The following is a 23,325-nucleotide window of genomic DNA, read 5'->3' on the forward strand; positions in this document are numbered from 1 at the left end:
AGCAGTGTTAACAAATTTTAATGCGCACACAAATCACCCAAGGATCTTGTTGAACACAGATCCTGATACAGCTGGTCTAGGGTGGGGTCTGAAAGTCTGCATTTCTAAGCTCAGACCAGCAAGGCTCTTGTACTAAACTATGTAACACCAACTCTGTTAGCTTTAGTTTTTTTGATAACTAACTACATCTCCATATAGGTACAGTCAGTAATACTGACTAGATAATCAATGTAGAGTGCTTCATGAATCATATCTTCCAGGCCAATTATGCAGTAAGTTTCCATTTAAGTTTCCTAACCTTTTTTAATAGCTGATTTGCACTGAAAGGTAAGCGACTGCCATCACCATCACCACCACAGTATCAGTCATTGTTAACTGCAATACCATTATCATCATAGTGATGTAATAGTAGTAACAGCTATAATTTATTAAGCACATACTACATGTCCTATAGCCTAGGCATCTCACTTTTACTTTAGTTAATCCTTTCAATAACCCTGGGCAATAAATATTCTCATTCCCAAGGTTCACACAGTCATAACTATTTAAGTACTCTATCCCTGCCCCAAAGTATGAAAATTATGTAAATACAGTATTGTCTGAAAGATCAAAACATTATGAATTAAAGTATTTATAAGAGAAGTCACCTCAAAGAGATGTGACTTCTTAACTGGCAAAAGCCAATATAACCAGTGTGAATATATTCATAGCTAAAGAAAGAAACATATCAATTAGGGGAAAGAGGTGAATGCACAATAAAATAAGAGTAACATTGGTACACAGCGGCTTTAACCAAGAAACTTTAGTGCTCCATTACTATTGATAAAATGCCCTCTCTATTGGAAGATGGATATAGTGGGCTTATAAATCATCTGATGGCCCAACTTCCTTAGTCTGATTCCATGTTCACCAAGAAACCCAATATTCCACAGAACAGAAGTAATTAATTATGAAGACTTTGAGAAGTTCATGTGATAAAAATTCTTCACAGTATACTAGTTTCATACAATGGTCACATGAGTTTCATTAATGTGCATGTATATACCCTGAAGACATGTCTGAACCCATTCTCACACTCAATCAGAATTCCTCTTGAGGCTGAAGAGCAGGCTCTGGGCCACAGTAAATTCACCAGGATGAGGAGTACTACCCTCTGAACCCCAAGAGGAGGAAGCCTCCAGTCCTAATCCCTGCTGAACACCGAAACGGTAAAGAGTTTTTACTTGAAAAATAAATTTCTTAAAACATACCTCATCTAGGATTTCTCTGTTTCTTTGGAGTAGTTCAGGTAGCTCTCTGATTAACTGATCAACAGTCTGGATGCCTCCCTGTTCGATCACAGATGTGGACTTAGTTAATATAGACTGAGGTACAGTATCTCCAGATACATCTTCAATTGCTGCTGGAAGATTAAGGGAAGCTAACACTCTAAAAAAAAATAAAAGTGAGAAGCTATATCATCTGTAAGTCTAAATCACCTTTAAAACATTAATCTCCTGTATCTCAATCAGTAACAATGGAGGTAGCAACCCAAAAACATGGATAAGCCCAACCAATGTAAAACTAAAGCAAAGATAGAAGGAAAAACAGAAAATCAGTGACTGGTGAAATTTTAAAAAATCATTAGAGAATTAAGTACAAAGTTCAAAAGTTAAAAACTAAAAAGTAAGAAATATACATTAAAATATACTAGAAACCTTTGGTTTGCACCTCAAACTTCTTTCAAAGTAATCAGAAGTCAAAAATTCTATCTTAAAAAATACAATCTTTTACCATACTCTGGATTGTTATACTGTCACTGACAAATCAGAAATAATATACAAAACAATTACGTCATATCTAAGCAAAATGTCAAGAGAACACAGTTGACCTAGGTTTTAATTACAGAATCTTAATCTTTTCTCAGTATTGTGGCACAGTAACAATTATTCTGTTAATTCATTTACATAATGGAGGGATGTTAGAGTAAATTTTTGCTACTTTCTTGCTAGAAAAAGGAATATGAGATCAAAATCCATGCAGTCATCAAAATTAAACACATGGAAAGTAAACCAGACTAGGAAAAAATATTCTCAATTACATATATCTGACAAAGGACTTGCTCTAAAATATCTAAAGAATTCTTTAAAGATTAATAAGAACTACAAAGCCACAGCAATCAAAACAATTTGGTACTAACACAAGAACAGACCCATAGATCAATGGAACTGAATAGAGTGTCCAGATATAAACCCACACATATATATGGCAAATTAATATATGATAAAGGAGCCATGGATAAACAATGGGGAAACAACGGCCTCTTCAACAACTAGTATTGGGAAAACTGGACAGTTACATGTAAGAGAATGAAACTGGATTATTGTCTAATTCCATACACAAAAGTAAACTCAAAATGGATCAAAGACCTGAATGTAAGTCGTGAAACCATAAAACTCTTAGAAGAAAACATAGGCAAAAATCTCTTGAATATAAACATGAGCAACTTTTTTCTGAACACATCTCCCTGGGCAAGGGAAACAAAAGCAAAAATGGAACCTGTATCAAAGTAAAAAGCTTCTGTACAGCAAAGGACACCATCAGCAGAACAAAAAGGCATCCTATAGTATGGGAGAATATATACGTAAACAGCATATCCGACAAGGGTATGCAAGACATATGCACCCCTATGTTTACTGCAGCACTATTTACAATAGCCAAGATATGGAAGCAACCTAAGTGTCCATCAGATGGTGAAAGGATAAAGAAGTGGTGGTAAATATATACAATGGAATACTATTCAGCCATAAGAACCCTCCCATTTGCAACAACATGGATGGAGCAAAAGTGTATTATGCTCAGTGAAATAAGCCAGGTAGAGAAAGACAAGTACCAAATGATTTCTCTCATTTGTGGAGTATAACAACAAAGCAAAACTGAAGGAACAAAACAGCAGCAGACTCACAGACTCCAAAAAGGGATTAGCGGTTACCAAAGGGAAGGGTTTAGGGAGGATGGGTGGGGAGTGAGGGAGAAGGGGATCAAGTGGCATAATTAGCACTCACAATATAGGTAGGTCACAGGGAAGGCAGTACAGCACAGAGAAGACAAGTAATGACTCTATAGCTTCTTACTGAGCTGATGGGCATTGACTACAATGGGGTGCGGGAGACTTGATAGTATGGGTTAACGTTGAAACCACAATGTTGCTCATGTGAAACCTTTGTAAGATTATATATCAATTATACTTTAATTTTAAAAAAAGACTGTATATCAATGATACCTTAATTTTTTTAAAAAGATTAGTAAGAAGAAAAACACAATTTCTTAAAAATGAGCAAAAGATTTCAACATACACTTAACAAAAAAGTATATGAATGGCCAAACAGCACATGAAGAGTTGCTCAACATCACCTTTATTGGGCATGCAAATTAAACCACAGTGATATACTACTATAGGATACAATCAAAGGCCAAGGTTAAAAAGACTGGCAACACTAAGTGATAATGAGGATGCACAGCAACTGCATTTCTCAACCACTGCTGGCAGGAGGATAAATTAGAACAACTACTTTAAAGAACAATCTGGCAATCTCATATGAAATTGAAGACACACTAACCATACAACTCAGCAATTCTAATCCTAGATATTTATCCAAGAGAAATAAAACTTGCCCACACCAAGATTTGTACATCAATATTCATAGCAACTGAAATGTCCATCAACACTTGAAAGAATTAACAAACTGCTACTTGGCCATAAAATGGCATTCTGCTCAGTAATAAAAAGAATCAAGCTAAGAGAACCAAGATGGCGGCGTGAGTAGAGCAGCAGAAATCTCCTACCAACACCATATATATTTTTGAAAATACAACAAATACAACTAATCCTAAAAGAGAGACCAGAAGACACAGGACAACAGCCAGACTACAACCACACCCACGAGAACCCAGCGCCTCGTGAAGGGGGTAAGATACAATCCCCGGCCCGGCGGGACCTGAGCACCCCTCACCCCAGCTCCTGGCGGGAGGAGAGGAGTCGGAGCGGGGAGGGAGAGGGAGCCCAGGACTGCTAATCATCCAGCCCCAGCCATCCGGACCAGAGCGCAGACACAGTGCGTGCGTGGGGTGCTGGAAACTAGGGAAACAGGACAGTAAGACCTGTGAGTGGATCCCCACAACTGGCGCCCCTGGGACAAAGAAAAGCGAGTGCTTTTTGAAAGTCTTAAAGGGACAGGGACCCCACAGCTGGACAGGAGTGCCCTGGGACACTTAGCCCAGCAGCTGCAAATCCCAGGGACCTCTGGGCGCCCAAACCCCCACAGCGCAGCTCAGAGGCCCCTCAAGGAGATAAACAGTCTCCCGCCTGTTCCCCCTCCGACGCGCCTCTGCCATATTGGAGCAGCAGCCTGAGGCAGGCCACGCCCACAGCAACTGCAGAGCTAAATAAACTCCATAGCGGCCGGGCAAGATCAGAAGCCCCGTGTGCGTGCAGCTGCCCAGCACAAGCCGCTAGAGGCCACTGTTCTCCCAGGAGAGGAAGGCCATAGACTGGCAAGAAGGGACTTTCTCTTACCCAACACACACACCAGCTCCCCACAAATATATCTATCACCATGAAAAGGCAGAAGAAATTGATATAGACCAAGATCACAGAAGCAAACCCTGAGAAGGAGATAGACCTAACCAGTCTTCCTGAAAAAGAATTAAAAATAAAGCTCATAACCATGCTGATGGAGCTGCAGAGAAATATGCAAGAGCTAAGGGATGAAGTCCGGAGGGAGATTACAGACATCCGGAGGGAGATTATAGAAATGAAACAATCTCTGGAAGGATTTATAAACAGAATGGATAAGATGCAAGAGGCCATTGATGGAATAGAAACCAGAAAACAGGAACGCATACAAGCTGACGCAGAGAGAGATAAAAGGATCTCCAGGAATGAAACAATATTAGGAGAACTGTGTGACCAATCCAAAAGGAACAATATCCGCATTATAGGGGTACCAGAAGAAGAAGAGAGAGAAAAAGGAATAGAAAGAGTATTTGAAGAAATAATTGCTGAAAACTTCCCCAAACTGGGGGAGGAAATAAAACGATCAGACCATGGAAGTGTACAGAACACCCAACAGAAAGGACCCAAGGAGGACAACACCAAGACACATAATAATTAAAATGGCAAAGATCAAGGACAAGGACTGAGTTTTAAAGGCAGCTAGAGAGAGGAAAAAGGTCACCTACAAAAGAAAACCCATCAGGCTATCATCAGACTTCTCAACAGAAACCTTACAGGCCAGAAGAGAACGGCATGATATATTTAATGCAATGAAAGAGAAGGGCCTTGAACCAAGAATACTGTATCCAGCATGACTATCATTTAAATATGAAGGAGGGATTAAACAATTCCCAGACAAGCAAAAGTTGAGGGAATTTGCCTCCCACAAACCACCTCTACAGGGTATTTTAGAGGGATTGTTCTAGATGGGAGCACTCCTAAGACTAAACAGATGTCACCAGGGAAAAAAAATCACAGCAAAGAAAGCAGACCAACCAAATACTAACTAAAGGCAAAAAAATAAAATCAACTACCCACAAAAGCAGTTAAAGGAAGCACAAAAGAGCACAGAATAAAACAACCAACATATAAAGAATGGAGGAGGAGGAATAAGAAGGGAGAAAAATAAAGAATGACCAGACAGTGTTTAAAATAGCTCAATAAGTGAGTTAGGTTAGACACTAAGATACTAAAGAAGCTAACCTTGAACCTTTGGCAACCATGAATCTACAGCCTGCAATGGAAGTAAGTAAATATCTTTCAATAATCACCCTAAATGTAAATGGACTGAATGCACCAATCAAAAGACACAGAATAATAGAATGGGTAAAAAAGCAAGACCCATCTCTATGCTGCTTACAAGAGACTCACCTCAAACCCAAAGACTATAGGAACAAAGAAAGACTGAAGGAACAAAACAGCAGCAGAATCATAGAACCTAAGAATGGACTAACAGTTACCAAAGGGAAAGGGACTGGGGAGAAAGGGAGGGTAGGGAGGGATAAGGGTGGGGAAAAAGAAAGGGGATATTACTATTAGCATGTATAATGTGGGGGGCACGGGAAGGGCTGTGCAACACAGAGAAGACAAGTAGTGATTCTACAGCATCTTACTATGCTGATGGACAGTGACTGTAATGGGGTTTGTGGGGGGGATTTGGTGAAGGGGGGACCCTAGTAAACATAATATTCTTCATGTAATTGTAGACTAATGACAACAAAATGAATTAATTAATTAATTTAAAGAAAAAAGTATCAAGCTAATACATACAACATAGATGAATTTCAAAAACAATACAGTAAGTGAAAGGGGATCAACATAACTGGAGCACATCCTCTATGTGGTGCACCTTCTGTAAGAACTGCATGCTTTACATAGAGTAACAATACTATAATGTGCCATATACATCAATGAACATACTGCACATGACTAATGACTACATTTATTAAATAGTATGAAAAGTGTAACTAACCTACACTGACAAGGAGCAGATCAGCAGTGACTTAGGGGCTATGGGAGGAGGGAGTGAAGGCAAAGAGGCATAAGGGAGTTTTATAGGGTGATGTAAATATTCTCTATCTTGATTGTGGTGGTGATGGATACATGGGTATACAAATTTATCAAAAAGAATCGAACTGTACACGAAAAATTGGTATACTTTTATTGTGTGAAAATAATACTTAAGGTATTTTAAAAACCAATAAATTGTTTTCTTAGTCTTCAATCTACCAGAAACAAAAACTGGTTCAGAATACACTGTCCCATGCATCATGACTTTAAAGTTCACTTCTACTTCTCATTTCCCTCAAATAGATATCCCCTAAAATACAAATCAGTGGTCAAATAATTTCTTCAGTAGCTAAATTTCTTCCAACTATAATATATTTGCTAGGACTTAATAAATATAGCATCCCCAAGAAGAGAGAGAGAGAGAGAGAGAGAGAGAGAGAGAGAGAGAGAGAGAGAGAGAGTGTGTGTGTGTGTGTGTGCATGCATTTGTGTCTGTTATTTGCTATTTCACGTGCACTTGACATTCAGCTCTAGGCTCAGAAAACTTAAAAGCTCATAAATTATTTAGTTAAAAACTAATCAAACAGAAAATATGAGAACTTTTGAGATGAATTCATGAAAATTAAGTTCTACCCACCCATTTGCCAAAGTGGTGGCTTCTCTCATTTGAGCAATTAATCTATTAACTAGATCAGCTTTCCTCTGATTGTAGGCAGCCAAAGACTGCTGCACTGACACAGGAACCATCTTCTCAAACAGATCTAAAATTAGGAATGAAAATTTCAATCAAATTTTAAGAAAAAAATTCAAACTGTAAAGTAACCATATTTCCTTTCCAATAGTCATGTTAAAAGTCTACAAATATTCAGAGATCAAAACTAAATCACTATTGGAAGTATGATGAAGAGAAATTTAAAGCACTGTATTTACAGGCAATAACAATGAAGGCTTTTTCTTTGAACTTAATTTTCTTAACTTTTTAAGATGTATTTGCCACTGAGTTTAAAGGATCTTTGGTAAAAGAAGATTTACACATAAAAAAACACCTTTCATTTGCTGAATAAATTGCTGAATGGGCCACAGTAACATGGCTGGATTTCCAGCTCCAGGACTTCTAGTTCTGCAACCTTGGGCAAGTTACTCACTCTGTGCATCAGGATCGTCCTCAGTCAAAAGCCGATAACAGTCCCTTTATCATGGAGTTGTTAGAAATAATAAAGCTAATATTTGTATCGTGCTTAAAAAGAGCCCCTGGCACATGGTAAACACTTTATTTGCTAAATAGACATATGTAAAACAATCACTTTTTCCCAATAACTTAGACTACTATCCTCCAATCTCAGTTAGAAGCTACCATAGGTTGCATGCATCTGCAATATTATTAACATCTGTGTGATACAACCATGACTCCAGGAGTTAGTACCTTTAAAGGCATAGGTATGTATGTTTATTTTTAATGACAGAATCATCAATAATGTAACAAGTGTTAATAAAATAACAAGTGCTTGTTTAGTCTTTATCATTACTCAGTTTCAAGGTTTAAACCCTGTTGTACACTTTACAAGTGCTTTACCACCATTTATTTTCCATCTTAAAATTTCACTATAATACAATGCTTAACTTTTATTCTCATACTCATTTTGAACAACATGAATGCAAATTATATTCAAAGCCTCAACACTAATTGTGATTTTAAAACAGATTAAATTAATCATAGAAAAGATGAGTAAAATTAAAGTGTATCTGAATACTTGACATACCAGTGAATTTCTGGCTGATGGGTACATTGACCGGGGTAGATTTCACAAGTGTGGCTTTACCAATAGGGTCTAGATCTTTAAGGTCTGGAACTCGGTCATGATAAATGAAGTCATTATCCTTCTTTGCTGCAGTAAGGGCACGGTTGATTTTGTCAGAAAAATCCTTCACATTGACATATTCATCATAACGAGATGCCACTGTTTTAATCAATTCTGCTGCATGCTAAAAAGAAAATGTTAAAAAAAAAAAGAAAAAAGTTTTTTCTTTCTCAAACAAGCATTCAAGCATTGGTGTTTTTAAAAAATATTTATAAATTTGATAACTTGAATTTCCAGCAATATGGGTCAAGAGAATAACCTAGAAATCTGCATATCACAAAATACCAAAAATGAATAATAATATATAGCAGACATCCCTTTAAACACGAGTGAATTACCAAGAAAGTAGAAGAAATCCATGGGCCATTAAGTATAAACTGACATTGAGGAAGGCCGGCTATCGCATATTTCTGTAACCTAAAGGACTAGTAATTAAAATACATTAAAAGCCTTCATGAAGACCCAAGAAAGGGATCCTGGAATTATCAGACAGAGAACTGAGAAATATCCACCACCCCCTCACATGAAGGCAGAAGCAAGCCTCAAAGAGTAGATCAGAAAAAAATTACCCAGCACCATAGTAAGTCAACAAATACAAGCATACATTTTATTTTTTAGAAAAGTTGGGTTTCTTTTCACCTGAAAAAGCTGATTAATCTGAAATTCCTAAATGACACTTGCAAAGTACCTTCTAATATCTAGACCATATTTAAAATTCCTTAAAGTCCATTTCCTACTTTATGCTTACCAATACTCAAAATAAAAAAGAACTCACTTAACAGCCCTCGCCCCTGCTGTGAAGCGGCCCCAGACAGCCCAGAAAGTTTCTGACAACCCCAATGCTAAAAGTATGGATTCAACTGCATAGAAGGTACTCTGCTGTTTCCAACATCTATTTATATACATTACCACTGTCCTGCTCAAGTTGTGGAATTACATGCCCCAATTTAGACACAGACTAGGCCACACATTGAACACTGCACATGCTTTCTGGAGAATTGTAATTAATTTAGAATACATTAAAATAAACATAGATAAATAAAAGAGAATTGAACGCAGATTTTGTGTGGATTTTTATAGATAAAATATGAGGCTTCAAAGAGAACTCAGTAGGTGAAGCCTAAAGATAAGAGCAATCACTTGTCTCTGTTGATGGGGACAATGAGTAGGGTGAGTGGGGAAGGTTTTCATGAGCAAACTTGGGAATCTCACTTAAAAAAAAAAAAAGGGAGATACAAGTTACTTATATATTTATTCCCAAAAGACTCACCTGTAACCTTGCAATCTCTTCACCAAATCTCTTCAGCTGTTTTACCAGGATAGACTGGTGGTACTCAGCATTGGCCTGCATGATACAGTGCTTTGCAGCCAAGACAGGGAACACCTCCTGGAAATAAAAATACTGACCAGGGGAGAGTCCAACCACACAACCACCACAGACAACATGGAATGCAGGAAGAAAAAGGAAAAGGAGACAGAAATTAGAATCACCCAATTAATGGCTTAGAGGGAGTTAGTTATTAGGTGTAAACAGAGAAGACCACATGATTTTGCATGAATTGAATTCAATGAATTCAATGTTTTTCCTCTAATTAAGGTTTTTTTAAAAACTGTTAACTGAAGCCAATTAAGTTTTTACAATTCTCTTCAACAGAGCCATGAAGTCAACATTTTGTTTACCAAAGAGAAAAAGGAAAGCATGCATTAGAAAGAAAAGTGGAGTAGACATTCCAAGCACAGAGGAACTCCAAGCACAGAGCTTGGGAAACTCTTATGAACCCTTACCCAGCCCTTAAAGGCAACTGAACCACCACTGTTCACATATACTAATGAAATTGCTCTATAGTTGACTGTTTCATCATGTTCAAAAGACAAAAGACAGCAAATTAAGTTCCCACTTAAATTCATATCCTAAGAGACTTCTTAATAAAGATGGTTTTTAGCCATATAAAAATCATTTAGTAAGAACACTAACATTTCAGTACCATATACTCAAAAAAACACAGTAAACAGATAAATGAACTAAGTTAATGACTATTATGATAAAGTGTATTATTTTACCCTAATTTATTTTGAAAAAATTCCAGTCAAAATTATTTTTAAAAGAACCAAAAACATGAACAAGAACAGCTGTTCTACTGGTAGAAAAAGCTCTTCCAAAATGTCAAATCCTACCCTGCAAGCTTGTTTTTTAGGAAGTACATGCCATATAAAAATCAAGAAATATACTAGACAATCACTGTCTAGACAAAAAAATTAAAGAATCAAAAACTGGATCACTACCTTGCATGCTTCCCTGTCCCAGTGAATAATGTCCTATTTTGCAGCTATTCCAGTTTTATGATTATAATATGAAAATACCTTTTAAAATTTATTAGTAAAAAGGCAAAAATAAAAGACATCTAAATCTCAAACAGCACTTATTGTCGGTTCTCAAGGTGAGGCTGGAGCAACTTGGTACTTAAACAGGACATTTTCAAGGAATACCAGAAATGCTGCAGAGGTAGTTCCCAAGCCTTTGTAGGCGACATTCTTCTTTCCATGACAGAACCGAACTAATGGCTCAACAGGACGTACTGGTGCCCTGTGCAGCTGAACATGAGGTCTTTCAGATGAAAAAAGGTGAGAGGAGATACCAAGTCTCTTTTTAAGAGTAACAGTAATACCCAAGAGTCCTGGGCAAATTTCTACTGATCTCTTGGTGTATTTTCAATCTCCAGGAAGCTTCACATTAATGTTCATTTTCTGACTAATGTATATTGTTGATGTACTTATATGCTCTTTTACTTCATCACAAAATTGTCTGCAATTTCATAATTTACAAAGATTCCTGAACTGATAAATCAATAAATTCCCCTACAAGAAAAAAATATGTAACAATTATATGCTATCATACAGATGAAACCAATTCCTTGAACATTTCTGAAAGAATAGTTGAAACTTACATTTCACTCAATCTGTAAATTTCCTTCTCTAACCATTCCAAATTTACTTTTAGTCTAATCATCTGCTTTGTCACTTACAAATGATCATCATAGTCTTTTCAAATCCCACTTCAGAAAAGTTTACGTTAAAACAAGTAATACTTCCTGTGATATGTGGTTTAAGATGGTGGCCTTCCTTAGCTGTCCAATAGCAGCCCAATTTTCTATCTCTGTTGGCAAAACTTAATTCTAATCAAAGTATTGGATGAATCTGTTAAGTTTTCTTTTCCTTTTGTCTTTATGACTGTTTTTGCGCTTTAAGACTCATCTTTAAGAAAACAGGACAGTAATTAAAAGTGTGAAAAATCAACATGCTCAAGTATTCATGCTTTTACCAAATTACCAATGACTCGGGTACACAGTGCCTTGAGATTTGATAAAATTATTGGAAACAAATGTCCAAAAATTTCCAGAAAGAGTTTTAGCTTGGAAAAACAAGTTTAGTAAAGAATAGCGGCAAATGCATCCCCTAAATAGAACAGAATTTTTCATGCATCTTAAACAGAAAACTATTTCTACAAATATATTCTTCAAATCCCTCTCCTAAAATTTCAGATTTCTTTATAAAACATAATTTTTTTCAACTTGTTTCTTGTCCACAACAATGTCCAAATACTTCACATGCAAAATAAGTAAGTGTTCACACAAATAATAACTGACCTTGGGGAGAGTATCTTTGTATTGACACTGTTTAAAAGCATCACCGAAATAATCTGCAGCCTGATTAGCCAATTTAACTATGATGGCATCTTTCATTTTATCTGGAATAAAATATTAAATTGACCATTATAATAAAATAAATATAATCTGATATATCATAAGTCGGTATAGACACTGAGATCCTAGTTTGTACATTTATCTATAAAAATTCTCATTGATGAAGTCAATTCCTCTGCATAAAATTTAATTATTCCAAAGGCAAATACAAAGAGTCAGAAAACAGATTAATGGTTGTGGGCTGGGGGAGGAAATATGGTGTGACTTCCAATGGGTATGGGATTTCTTTTTGGGGTGATGAAATGTTCTGAAATTAGGAAGCGGTGATGGTTGTAAAACTCTATACTAAAAACAGAAGAATCTATTTTTAAATGGTGAATTTTATTGCATAGGAATTTTATCTCAATAAAACTGTTATTTTAAAAGGAGTAATTATCCCAGTTCCGATCACTTCCACATGAGGATTGCTTCCTTATTTCCAATTTCCCGGCACTTCCACATTCAGCCCATAGTCCCACCCATCATACTAACTTGTAAGTAATAACATGTATAACATACATGACTTGTAAGAATTGTTCTTATTTCTTTATTCACAGGGCCAGGACTCTCTGCAATGGCTCCTTCCTGTCACTTAGGTCTGGTTCAAAGGAGACTGCCTCAGAAAAACTCTCCTTCACTAATGAATCTAAAACTAGTGTGACTCCCCTACACCTTACCCCACAGCCAGCCACCAGCCATTATCACATATCTTGTCTTATTTTCTTTACAGCAACTGACTCTGTATAAAATTACCTTGACTACTTAATATCTTGCTTATCACCTCCTCACACTGAAATGTAAGCTTCCTGAAAATAAGCTCTATTTATCTAGAGCCTAGAACAGTGACTGGCCCACCAATAGTACTTGCTGAATGAAAGAACTGTTGACATACTACAAACATACATAAATACTATTCTGGAGTTCAGTGTTTTAAGATAACAGCTAATCTCCATTCCATAAAGGACTTCAAAATCAGCCTACATTCTTAAATGTGCATTTGTACCACTCTAAGTTCAGAAAAGGAAGCCTGAAAATTTCAAAGAGGAAAGCTCCACACTGAACATATTACATTCCAGTGACCTTCTTATTTTAAAAGCCTATCACTTCTTTTTCATATGCAATAAAACAGAAGACAAATCAGAATTACCTCTTGTGGCTTTTAAAAAAAATACTTCTTGGGCCTGTGCCAGCATAATCAGACTGAGGGTCCCAACAGTATCCGGAGATATATCCACAGTAGGTTCTCGATTTAAGGCAGATAAAACTGTCTCTTTAATATGTAAAAAGGCACCACTAGCAAACTAGAGAAAGGAAAAAAAAGGATTTCTTTAAAATCTACAGGAACTCAGTAAGACTTAAATTTCCAATTACACACAACTCATTTCAAATGTTAACTCCGATGAGCTGTAGATATATTTTAACTTCTATAGTGCGCAAAACGGTTTTAACACATCTGACCTACAATATAAGGGTGTTTTTCTAAAATGCTATAAAGTAACAGGAGATTTAATAACTAGTAAAAGTAAACTGCAGCAAAAATCTAACTAAGTTAATGAGACTAACTGGTTAGGCTTATTTTTAGATATACTTCCTCAAGACTAACTTAAGAATTGACACAGGGATAAAACATTATTAAAATGCTGTTTGAGTCCCAAACAAATTCATCTCTCAAATAATTAAACACCCCATACTGGGGGGAAATCTCACACCATGCAGATGCCTACCCCTATGAGGAGCATGGTGACCACCCACTGCCAAGGGTTCCTATTTGGCTTTTAGAGCTCCCTGATGAAATGTTCCCCATCTAATTTTTCTTCCCAATTATACTTTGCTGAGGTTAATGCTAACATAACTGCTTTTATGAAACAAATGACCCTGGGGAAAAGAAATCCTGGGATTAAAAGGTGTGAGTTATTCAGAGAAGCTACCCAGAGATAACTCTGGGTTATCTGTATTAAAGTGAACATGTTTTCTGCAGTCATGAAGTATCTATCACAAAACTAGAATACCTGCAAGGCGTGATCAGCTGATCTTGTTCGGTAAACTAACAGAATCACAGACTAAAACAACAAGGGATGTAGACTCTCATTCACAAATATGGAACTGGAGGCCTACAGAGGTAGAACTTACCCAAGGGCACACGGCTTCTTGGTGGCAAGCAGCCTAGACAAGGATCTAGGTTTTCTATACCACCAATTCTCTTTCCATCACACTAGGTAACTCACAGAATAGAATGTGTCCTCAAAAATTCAGAATTCCCTCTAAGAAACCATGCCAACTAACTGCATTATAGCTAATAGAAAACTAAATAAAATTTTACTTCATTTTCACATTTTAAAATATATGCCTTTTATGGCCTCAAAAAGAAAAGTTAAATGCATCATGTCTGTCATCTGTGCCCATCCACAACTGTATAGCAAACGATAATTTGGAGCACACGGCTTGCCTAAAGTATGTTTTCCTCTCAGCTTCTTAGAACATCATTCCTCACCCCTCCCCTAAAATCAAACAATGGGAAAAATCAGACCCCCACCTCTGAGACAAGCAAATTCCAGAGCCATGGGAGACAGTGGAAGAACCATTTGGAATTCCATAAAATTTGGAATCAGAACACCTGAAAACCCAATGGACCACTTTATGAACATTTCTGACCTTTAGCCTCCTTGTCTGTAAAATGAGAATGACATTCTAAAACATGCATCACAAGGTTTACCTGAGAGTTAAATAATATACATGAACACACCCTGTAAATCATAAATATAAAACCTGAAAACACAGCTACAAATGCTATCACTTAATGGTACTTAACTGCTCTCTAAGTTGAAACCAAAAAAAAGCTGAATAAATAATATATTGCCACAAAATAATTTGCCATATTAGTAAATGACAGTATCTAAAATCTAAATTTAACTAACTTAAGAACATTACATATCTGACATTTAAATATGACCTCTCCACAAGTCTCAGTTAAAATTTTCTTGCCCAGAGGTCTTAATTTTTGTGATACTGGTGAAATTTTGGGTGTGCCCATTCTAAGAAAAAAATATATAATGTATACATTTTTTTAATGTGGTTATTTATTTAAAAGGGATTTACCCAGAATTTCATCTCAAATATTTAATCATTTTTTTCTCCCAAAATTCACTGAGCCTTTATGTGCCAGGCACTGTGCTAGGTGCTGGGTATACAAACAGAGCTGGTCTATAGGTAAGTATACCTAAAGACTTCAAAAATATGAATCAATTCATTTAAAAGAACATTACTTTTCAGGAAAACAGCTGTGTGTAAAGAAACATCTATAAATCTAAATGCAAATTATCTTCAATTTAATCCAATTCAGTGTTGATCATTATGTAGTAACTACTTGTTCTGCATACCTGGTAATGCTTAGCAGCGATTTTCAATCCTTCATCATTATCCAGGTTCTGTTCTGCTGCAATCTGGCTAGCTAAGGCTGCACAATTGAACAACACACAGCTCTTTTCATATCCTAAGCTTGCAAGAGCTGTAAAAAATCGAGAAGGAAAAATGTATCAGATTATTTTTTGTAAAGGAAATGAATGTTTCGAAGAGAAATACTATGACCTCTATCCCACTGATTCTCACAAAAACAAGTTTCCAGACCTGCTTTCTCACCCATAATATATCCCCATATTTCCAGCTGCCAGGCCAGGCATTTATTTCCACAACAGTCCCATCACTTAAAACTCCAAAGATCAGTGAATTATTCTTTCCTTTCCTCTACATCCACACTGCTATTAGTGAGGTTCAAACTAAAAAAATCATCCTTATGTCATTTCTCACTTAAATTCAAATAAATTCTTTCCATTTTCCATCACCTCTCTCAAAATTATGTCTTCCCACCACATTTAAAACAATTCCTCACTATTGCAAACCTAAGCCAAAGCAAGTACTCTTAGCTGGCCTTGCTGCCTTATGCCAACACATCTCTCAGAAGGCTAGCAGACTATTTGGTTAAAATATAACTCTGATCAAGCATCTATACACCTCACATCCACTGGGATAACTACTATCAAAAAGTGGAAAACAGCAATTGTTGGCAGGCATATGGAGAAACAGGAACTGCAGTGCACTATTGGTAAGAAAGTAAAATGTTGCAGCCACTGTGGAAAACAATATAGCAGTACTTCAAAAAATTAGACATAAAATTACCGTATGATCCAACCATTATACATCTAGGTATATACCCAAAATAACTGAAAGCAGGGTCTCAAAGAGATATCTGTACACCCATATCCATAGCAGTATTATTCATAATAGTCAAAATGCAGAAATAACCCAAGTGTCTGGCCTATACATGTAAGGGAAAATTATTCAGCCTTAAAAAGGAAGGAAATCCTGTCAGATTCTACATGTATGAACCTTGGGGACATAACGTTAACTGAAATAAGCCAGTCACAGAAAGAAACCATATGATCACATTCATGTGAGGTAACTAAGGCACTCACATTCAGCCAAATAGAAATAGACTGGTGGTTACTGGAAACTGGGGGAAGAATGAAAAGGGGAGCTGTTGTTTAGCAGATGTAGTGTTTCAGTTTTATAAGGTAAAGAAGTTCTGAAGATCTGTTTCAACAATGTGAATATGCTCAATATTACTGAATTGTACACCTAAAACTGGTTAAGATAGTAAATGTTATGCTCTGTGTTTTTACCGCAATTTAAAAAAAAAAAAGACAAATTCAATCACAGTGACATTCAAGGTCTTATACATAATGCATCAGGCATGAAGCACCAAACAAAATAATCGGAAGGCTCCCTACAAAAAAACACCCAACAACTCACCTAGGAGAATAAGAACACTACAGGTACATGTCTGTGGCACAGAGCAGTGCCATAAAGTAAAACCCTCCTTGTTACAGCATCCTAGTAGTCTCCCTTGTAATAATGGCCAGTTTTCACTTTGCCTCCCACCCAGTTCTAGGCCCTTCACCCAAAAGAGAGGCAGATATATGCACCAGCCACTCTAACCTGCTTCCTTAAATAAATACATGAAAAATCTAAAATAACCAGTATGTGAGCAGAGCTTGCAGCAAAATGGAAACTAAGGTGAACTGAAGACTGAGCCCAGAGTAAGCAAAGACAATCTCAATAACATAAAACAATATTTCAAAGATCCTAATTAGCATCCTTAAAAACTCAAAAATGACAGATCCACAGACAAAAATAGGGTGCTATTAAAAAAGAACAATTTGTGAATTTAAAAAATTCTGGATTAAAAACAACTGCAAAAGGTTTAACAAAACAGCAAGTAACACAAGGGCAGCCAATAAAGTCAAAGAAATGAAAAACGTAAGAGTTATGAGTAGCTCAGAACAGCTCAAACATATGACTAATAAAGCATTCCAAAGAGAAAAGAGAAAAAAAGTGAAGTGGAAATTATCAAAGAAATACAAAAAAATTCCCCAGGGCTAAAAGGATATATGAGTCTTCAAACTGAAAGGACAAGTGATAAAGAATGAAAGCCAACTGCATCTTTTGAGGTTTCTAACCATGAAGGACAGAGAAAATTGTAAAAATCTTCCCAAGAAAAAAAACAGGTCACCTACAAAACAACAAAAAACAGACTTGTCATCAGTAACACTAGACAGTAAAAGGCTCAAGTTCTGAAGAAACATAACTCTAATGAATTCAACAAATACATATTACAGCCAGTATATGGCTGAAAAAAAGAAAGCAAGGGAAAAAATGGGAGGCAATAATGTCAGGGAGGTAAAAAAGAGTCAGTCAACTTATGCTATAAAACTCTTGGCTTTTACTCTAAGTGACGTAGGGGTCAAAAGTTTTGAACAGAGAATCACTGAGTCCATATTGTGGAAAACAGGCCATATAGAGAAGCAACACAGATGGAAGCAGACTAGACAGGCAGCTGCCACAGTAAGGTGCAGAGAGGTGCAGTGAGGTGCAGTGAGGTGCCGGTGGCTCTGACCAGATGGCAGCGGCAGAGGTGCGAAGAAGTGATTGGGCTTTGAATATATTTTTTAATGAAAATCTGATAGGATTTATGGATGAATTAAATGAACGTGGAGAATGAAGTGAAATAGTGTCAAGAATGACTCCTAGGCAAAGACCCCACCAAAAAAGAAAACTACAGACCAATATCCCTAATGAACGTAGATGCAAAAATACTCAACAAAATATTAGCAAACCGAATTCAAAAATACATCAAAAGGATCATACACCATGACCAAGTGGGATTCATTCCAGGGATGCAAGGATGGTACAACATTCGAAAGTCCATCAACATCATCCACCACATCAACAAAAAGAAAGACAAAAACCACATGATCATCTCCATAGATGCTGAAAAAGCATTTGACAAAGTTCAACATCCATTCATGTTAAAAACTCTCAGCAAAATGGGAATAGAGGGCAAGTACCTCAACATAATAAAGGCCATCTATGATAAACCCACAGCCAACATTATATTGAACAGCGAGAAGCTGAAAGCATTTCCTCTGAGATCGGGAACTAGACAGGGATGCCCACTCTCTCCACTGTTATTTAACATAGTACTGGAGGTCCTAGCCACGGCAATCAGACAAAATAAAGAAATACAAGGAATCCAGATTGGTAAAGAAGAAGTTAAACTGTCACTATTTGCAGATGACATGATACTGTACATAAAAAACCCTAAAGACTCCACCCCAAAACTACTAGAACTGATATCGGAATACAGCAAAGTTGCAGGATACAAAATCAACACACAGAAATCTGTGGCTTTCCTATATACTAACAATGAACCAACAGAGAGAGAAATCAGGAAAACAACTCCATTCACAATTGCATCAAAAAAAATAAAATATCTAGGAATAAACCTAACCAAAGAAGTGAAAGACTTATACTCTGAAAACTACAAGTCACTCTTAAGAGAAATTAAAGGGGACACTAACAGATGGAAACTCATCCCATGCTCGTGGCTAGGAAGAATTAATATCGTTAAAATGGCCATCCTGCCCAAAGCAATATACAGATTTGATGCAATCCCTATCAAACTACCAGCAACATTCTTCAATGAACTGGAAAAAATAATTCAAAAATTCATATGGAAACACCAAAGACCCCGAATAGCCAAAGCAATCCTGAGAAAGAAGAATAAAGTAGGGGGGATCTCACTCCCCAACTTCAAGCTCTACTATAAAGCCATAGTAATCAAGACAATTTGGTACTGGCACAAGAGCAGAGCCACAGACCAATGGAACAGACTAGAGAATCCAGACATTAACCCAGACATATATGGTCAATTAATATTTGATAAAGGAGCCATGGACATACAATGGCGAAATGACAGTCTCTTCAACAGGTGGTGCTGGCAAAACTGGACAGCTACATGTAGGAGAATGAAACTGGACCATTGTCTAACCCCATATACAAAAGTAAACTCAAAATGGATCAAAGACCTGAATGTAAGCCATGAAACCATTAAACTCTTGGAAGAAAACATAGGCGAAAACCTCTTAGACATAAACATGAGTGACCTCTTCTTGAACATATCTCCCCGGGCAAGGAAAACAACAGCAAAAATGAGTAAGTGGGACTATATTAAGCTGAAAAGCTTCTGTACAGCAAAAGACACCATCAATAGAACAAGAAGGATCCCTACAGTATGGGAGAATATATTTGAAAATGACACATCCGATAAAGGCTTGACGTCCAGAATATATAAGGAGCTCTCACGCCTCAACAAACAAAAAACAAATAACCCAATTAAAAAATGGGCAGAGGAACTGAACAGACAGTTCTCCAAAAAAGAAATACAGATGGCCAACAGACACATGAAAAGATGCTCCACATCGCTAATTATCAGAGAAATGCAAATTAAAACTACAATGAGGTATCACCTCACACCAGTAAGGATGGCTGCCATCCAAAAGACAAACAACAACAAATGTTGGCGAGGCTGTGGAGAAAGGGGAACCCTCCTACACTGCTGGTGGGAATGTAAGTTAGTTCAACCATTGTGGAAAGCAGTATGGAGGTACATCAAAATGCTCAAAACAGACTTACCATTTGACCCAGGAATTCCACTCCTAGGAATTTACCCTAAGAATGCAGCAATCAAGTTTGAGAAAGACAGATGCACCCCTATGTTTATTGCAGCACTATTTACAATAGCCAAGAATTGGAAGCAACCTAAATGTCCATCAATAGATGAATGGATAAAGAAGATGTGGTACATATACACAATGGAATACTACTCAGCTATAAGAAAAGGGCAAATCCAATCATTTGCAGCAACATGGATGGAGCTGGAGGGTATTATGCTCAGTGAAACAAGCCAAGCGGAGAAAGAGAAATACCAAATGATTTCACTTATCTGTGGAATATAAGAACAAAGGAAAAACTGAAGGAACAAAACAGCAGCAGAATCACAGAACTCAAGAATGGACTAACAGGTACCAAAGGGAAAGGGACTGGGGAGGATGGGTGGGTAGGGAGGGATAAGGGGGGGAGAAGTAGGGGGGTATTAAGATTAACATGCATGGGGGGGTAGGAGAAAAGGGAGGGCTGTACAACACAGAGAAGGCAAGTAGTGATTCTACAACATTTTGCTATGCTGATGGACAGTGACTGTAAAGGGGTTTATAGGGGAGACCTGGTATAGGGGAGAGCCTAGTAAACATAATATTCGTCATGTAAGTGTAGATTAGTGATAGCAAAAAAAAAAAAAAAAAAAAAAAAAGGGCAGTTCCTGTGTGGTAACCTCCAACGAGTTCTACACAAGGGTATAAAGGGCATATAAAAGTGTAGGCAAAGGGTCTGTTTGTGTTTATACAGAGGATCAAAGCCTAATTGGGCTACCCCGAAAATGAACTAAGATACGATATGAAAAAGAACTTCCAACATCTGCACCCTCTGGAAGACTCATGCCAGAAGATGATCATCAAAAAACCCCAACAAAGATCCACGCACTGCTACAGCTGTAGATGCACTCATCCCACCAGTTCCTGGACCTGCCATGGGAATGAGGAAGGAGATATCTAAGCTGGCCTGTGCATACAGTAAAACAACAAAATTGGACTGGATCTATACTGTTGGAACTCAACCAAGAATTTGGAGAAGTGCAAATTGTAGCGCTCCAAAGTCTTACAACTACAAACTATTTATTGTTAAAAGAACATATGGCATGTGAACAGTCCCCAGGAATGGGTTGTTTTAATTTGTCTGATTTCTCTCAGACTGTTCAAGTTCATTTGGACAATATCCACCATATCATAGATAAGTTTTCACAAATGCCTAAGGTGCCTAACTGGTTTTCTTGATTTCACTGCAGATGGCTGGTAATTACAGATATGCTTTGGTTATGTAACTATACTCCTATTATGTTAATGTGTGTGTGCAATTTAAGTAGTAGCTTAAAACCTATACATGCTGAAGTTACTCTACAAGAAGATATATCAAAGAAATAATCAATCTTCCCATGTTTTCTTCCGCCTGCTACTTCTATAGCTTTTCTTCTTCCTTCCTAATTACAACCCTTAAATAGAATTCGTGCCTCATATCAAATTTACCGAGTATCATAATTCTTCCAAGTGGTAAAGATACCTCAAGACAAATGCTGGGCATAGAAGCCACAGGGCATAAATATGCAAAGAAGTAAAAAGCTAACTTTTTCAAACAGTAAGGCTTCTCTCTCACTTACCAACTTCACATTTCCCTGTATGGCCCCGGAAGATGACTGGTTAGCCAGAGACGGGTAAGATTCCTCAAGGGAGGAACAACCTAAGACAGGCACAGTCGCAGGGGGGCCATCAGGTGAGAAATTGGGGATCAACAGAGGTGAGGCTTAGAACCTCACCCCCCCTGTTCTGAGAGAAATCTTCTGCATACGTGGATGTTTTATTGCCCTGGTCTAGCTTCGATTAACACATAGTCTACAGGCACACACCTGATCATCTACATGTGCTCTCTTACAACACTAAACTATGTTTTCTACCTTTATCTTGTATCTACCTACCACTTCAGCATTTTATTAAAAATAATAATAATAAAGAGAGAAATGTGGTATCCACATATAAATCAAGTATAAAAACCAAATGAGTATTCATATTTGAACTGACTGTTTATAGTTCATAATGCATGAGCAAAACCGAAAGTTTCTGTGATGACTGCCCTTGTCCTGTTCACTATGTAACATTCATTATGTAAGAATTTGTTCTACATGTAAAAACTTGTTTGTTATGCCTCAGAAGATTGGAGACTGACAAAAATTAGGCTTGGGGTGGAATAATGATTGTGCATTGAGCATTGACTCCCCTATACAGAATTTTATTGTCGTTAACAACCATTTGATCAATAAATATGAGAGATGCCCTCACAAAAAAAAAAAAAAAAAAAAAGGACAGACTTCCAATGGTAAAATAAATTAGTAACCGGGATGTAAGGTATAGCATAAGGAATATAGTCAAGATATTGTAACAGCCTGGTAGGGTGATAGCTGGAACCTAGAATTATGTATATAAATGTTCTACCAGTGTGTTGTACACTTGAAACTCATGTAATGTAATACTGTGTGTCAACTACCCTTCAATAAAAAATAATTATTAAAAAAAAAAAAAAGAATGACTCCTAGGGATTCAGAAATTGACCTTTACACAGAAAAGTTACTTAAGAATGTATTCCAGCAAAAGAGGAAGACACAATATCCAGAAACAATGGCTCTAACCTAAGGGAGAAGTCACAGTCCAGGATGGCAGTTAAGCAGCAGCTTTAGATAGCAAACAGCACAGATTCAAGCAAGAAAACACAAGAAGCCATAGGAGAGAAGAGTCTCTCAAGAAAGGTAAATAAATAGTAACACTGAGAGTTTGGAAAATCTTCAGAATGTGATAAAAGCACAGGATGTGTATGTTGGTGGAGCAACTAAAACTTCTACACACACACACACACAGAACAGTACAAGAAAGTTGTAGTCTAAAATATGAAGCAACTGATCCACTATATGAAAATCAGTGGGTTTCAAGAAGAATGAAATATGAAACAGATATATACAAGATATATATCCCCATCTATTATATTTTCCATAAACATTATCACACCAGACTGTAGACTGTCGTTTTATTTTGATAATTTCTCACGTATAAGAGATTTTATCAAAACTTTTTCTTGTAATTATACCTTTTTTTTAATTTCTTCTATTACATCTAATCTAAAAATCAGT

The 23,325-nt window shown here is 36.9% G+C and overlaps 1 protein-coding gene across 3 annotated transcripts in view; it reads right to left on the reverse strand.

Moving 5' to 3' along the window:
- PDCD6IP (programmed cell death 6 interacting protein) overlaps nucleotides 1–23,325 on the reverse strand; it is a 72,881-nt gene that overhangs the window by 37,227 nt on the left and 12,329 nt on the right. For 2 of the 3 annotated variants that reach the window (XM_057492321.1, XM_036892556.2), the window contains exons 4-10: nucleotides 15,521–15,648; nucleotides 13,291–13,444; nucleotides 12,048–12,148; nucleotides 9,674–9,805; nucleotides 8,305–8,527; nucleotides 7,182–7,305; nucleotides 1,251–1,428 (exon numbers count right to left, since the gene is read on the reverse strand). In XM_057492321.1, coding sequence (XP_057348304.1) covers nucleotides 1,251–1,428; nucleotides 7,182–7,305; nucleotides 8,305–8,527; nucleotides 9,674–9,805; nucleotides 12,048–12,148; nucleotides 13,291–13,444; nucleotides 15,521–15,648 — 1,040 coding nt within the window. The remainder of the gene's footprint in view (nucleotides 1–1,250; nucleotides 1,429–7,181; nucleotides 7,306–8,304; nucleotides 8,528–9,673; nucleotides 9,806–12,047; nucleotides 12,149–13,290; nucleotides 13,445–15,520; nucleotides 15,649–23,325) is intronic. The other variant, XM_036892563.2, reaches the window with a different exon arrangement.

Source organism: Manis pentadactyla, chromosome 14 (genome assembly GCF_030020395.1).
Source record: "Manis pentadactyla isolate mManPen7 chromosome 14, mManPen7.hap1, whole genome shotgun sequence".
Lineage (NCBI taxonomy): Eukaryota > Metazoa > Chordata > Mammalia > Pholidota > Manidae > Manis > Manis pentadactyla.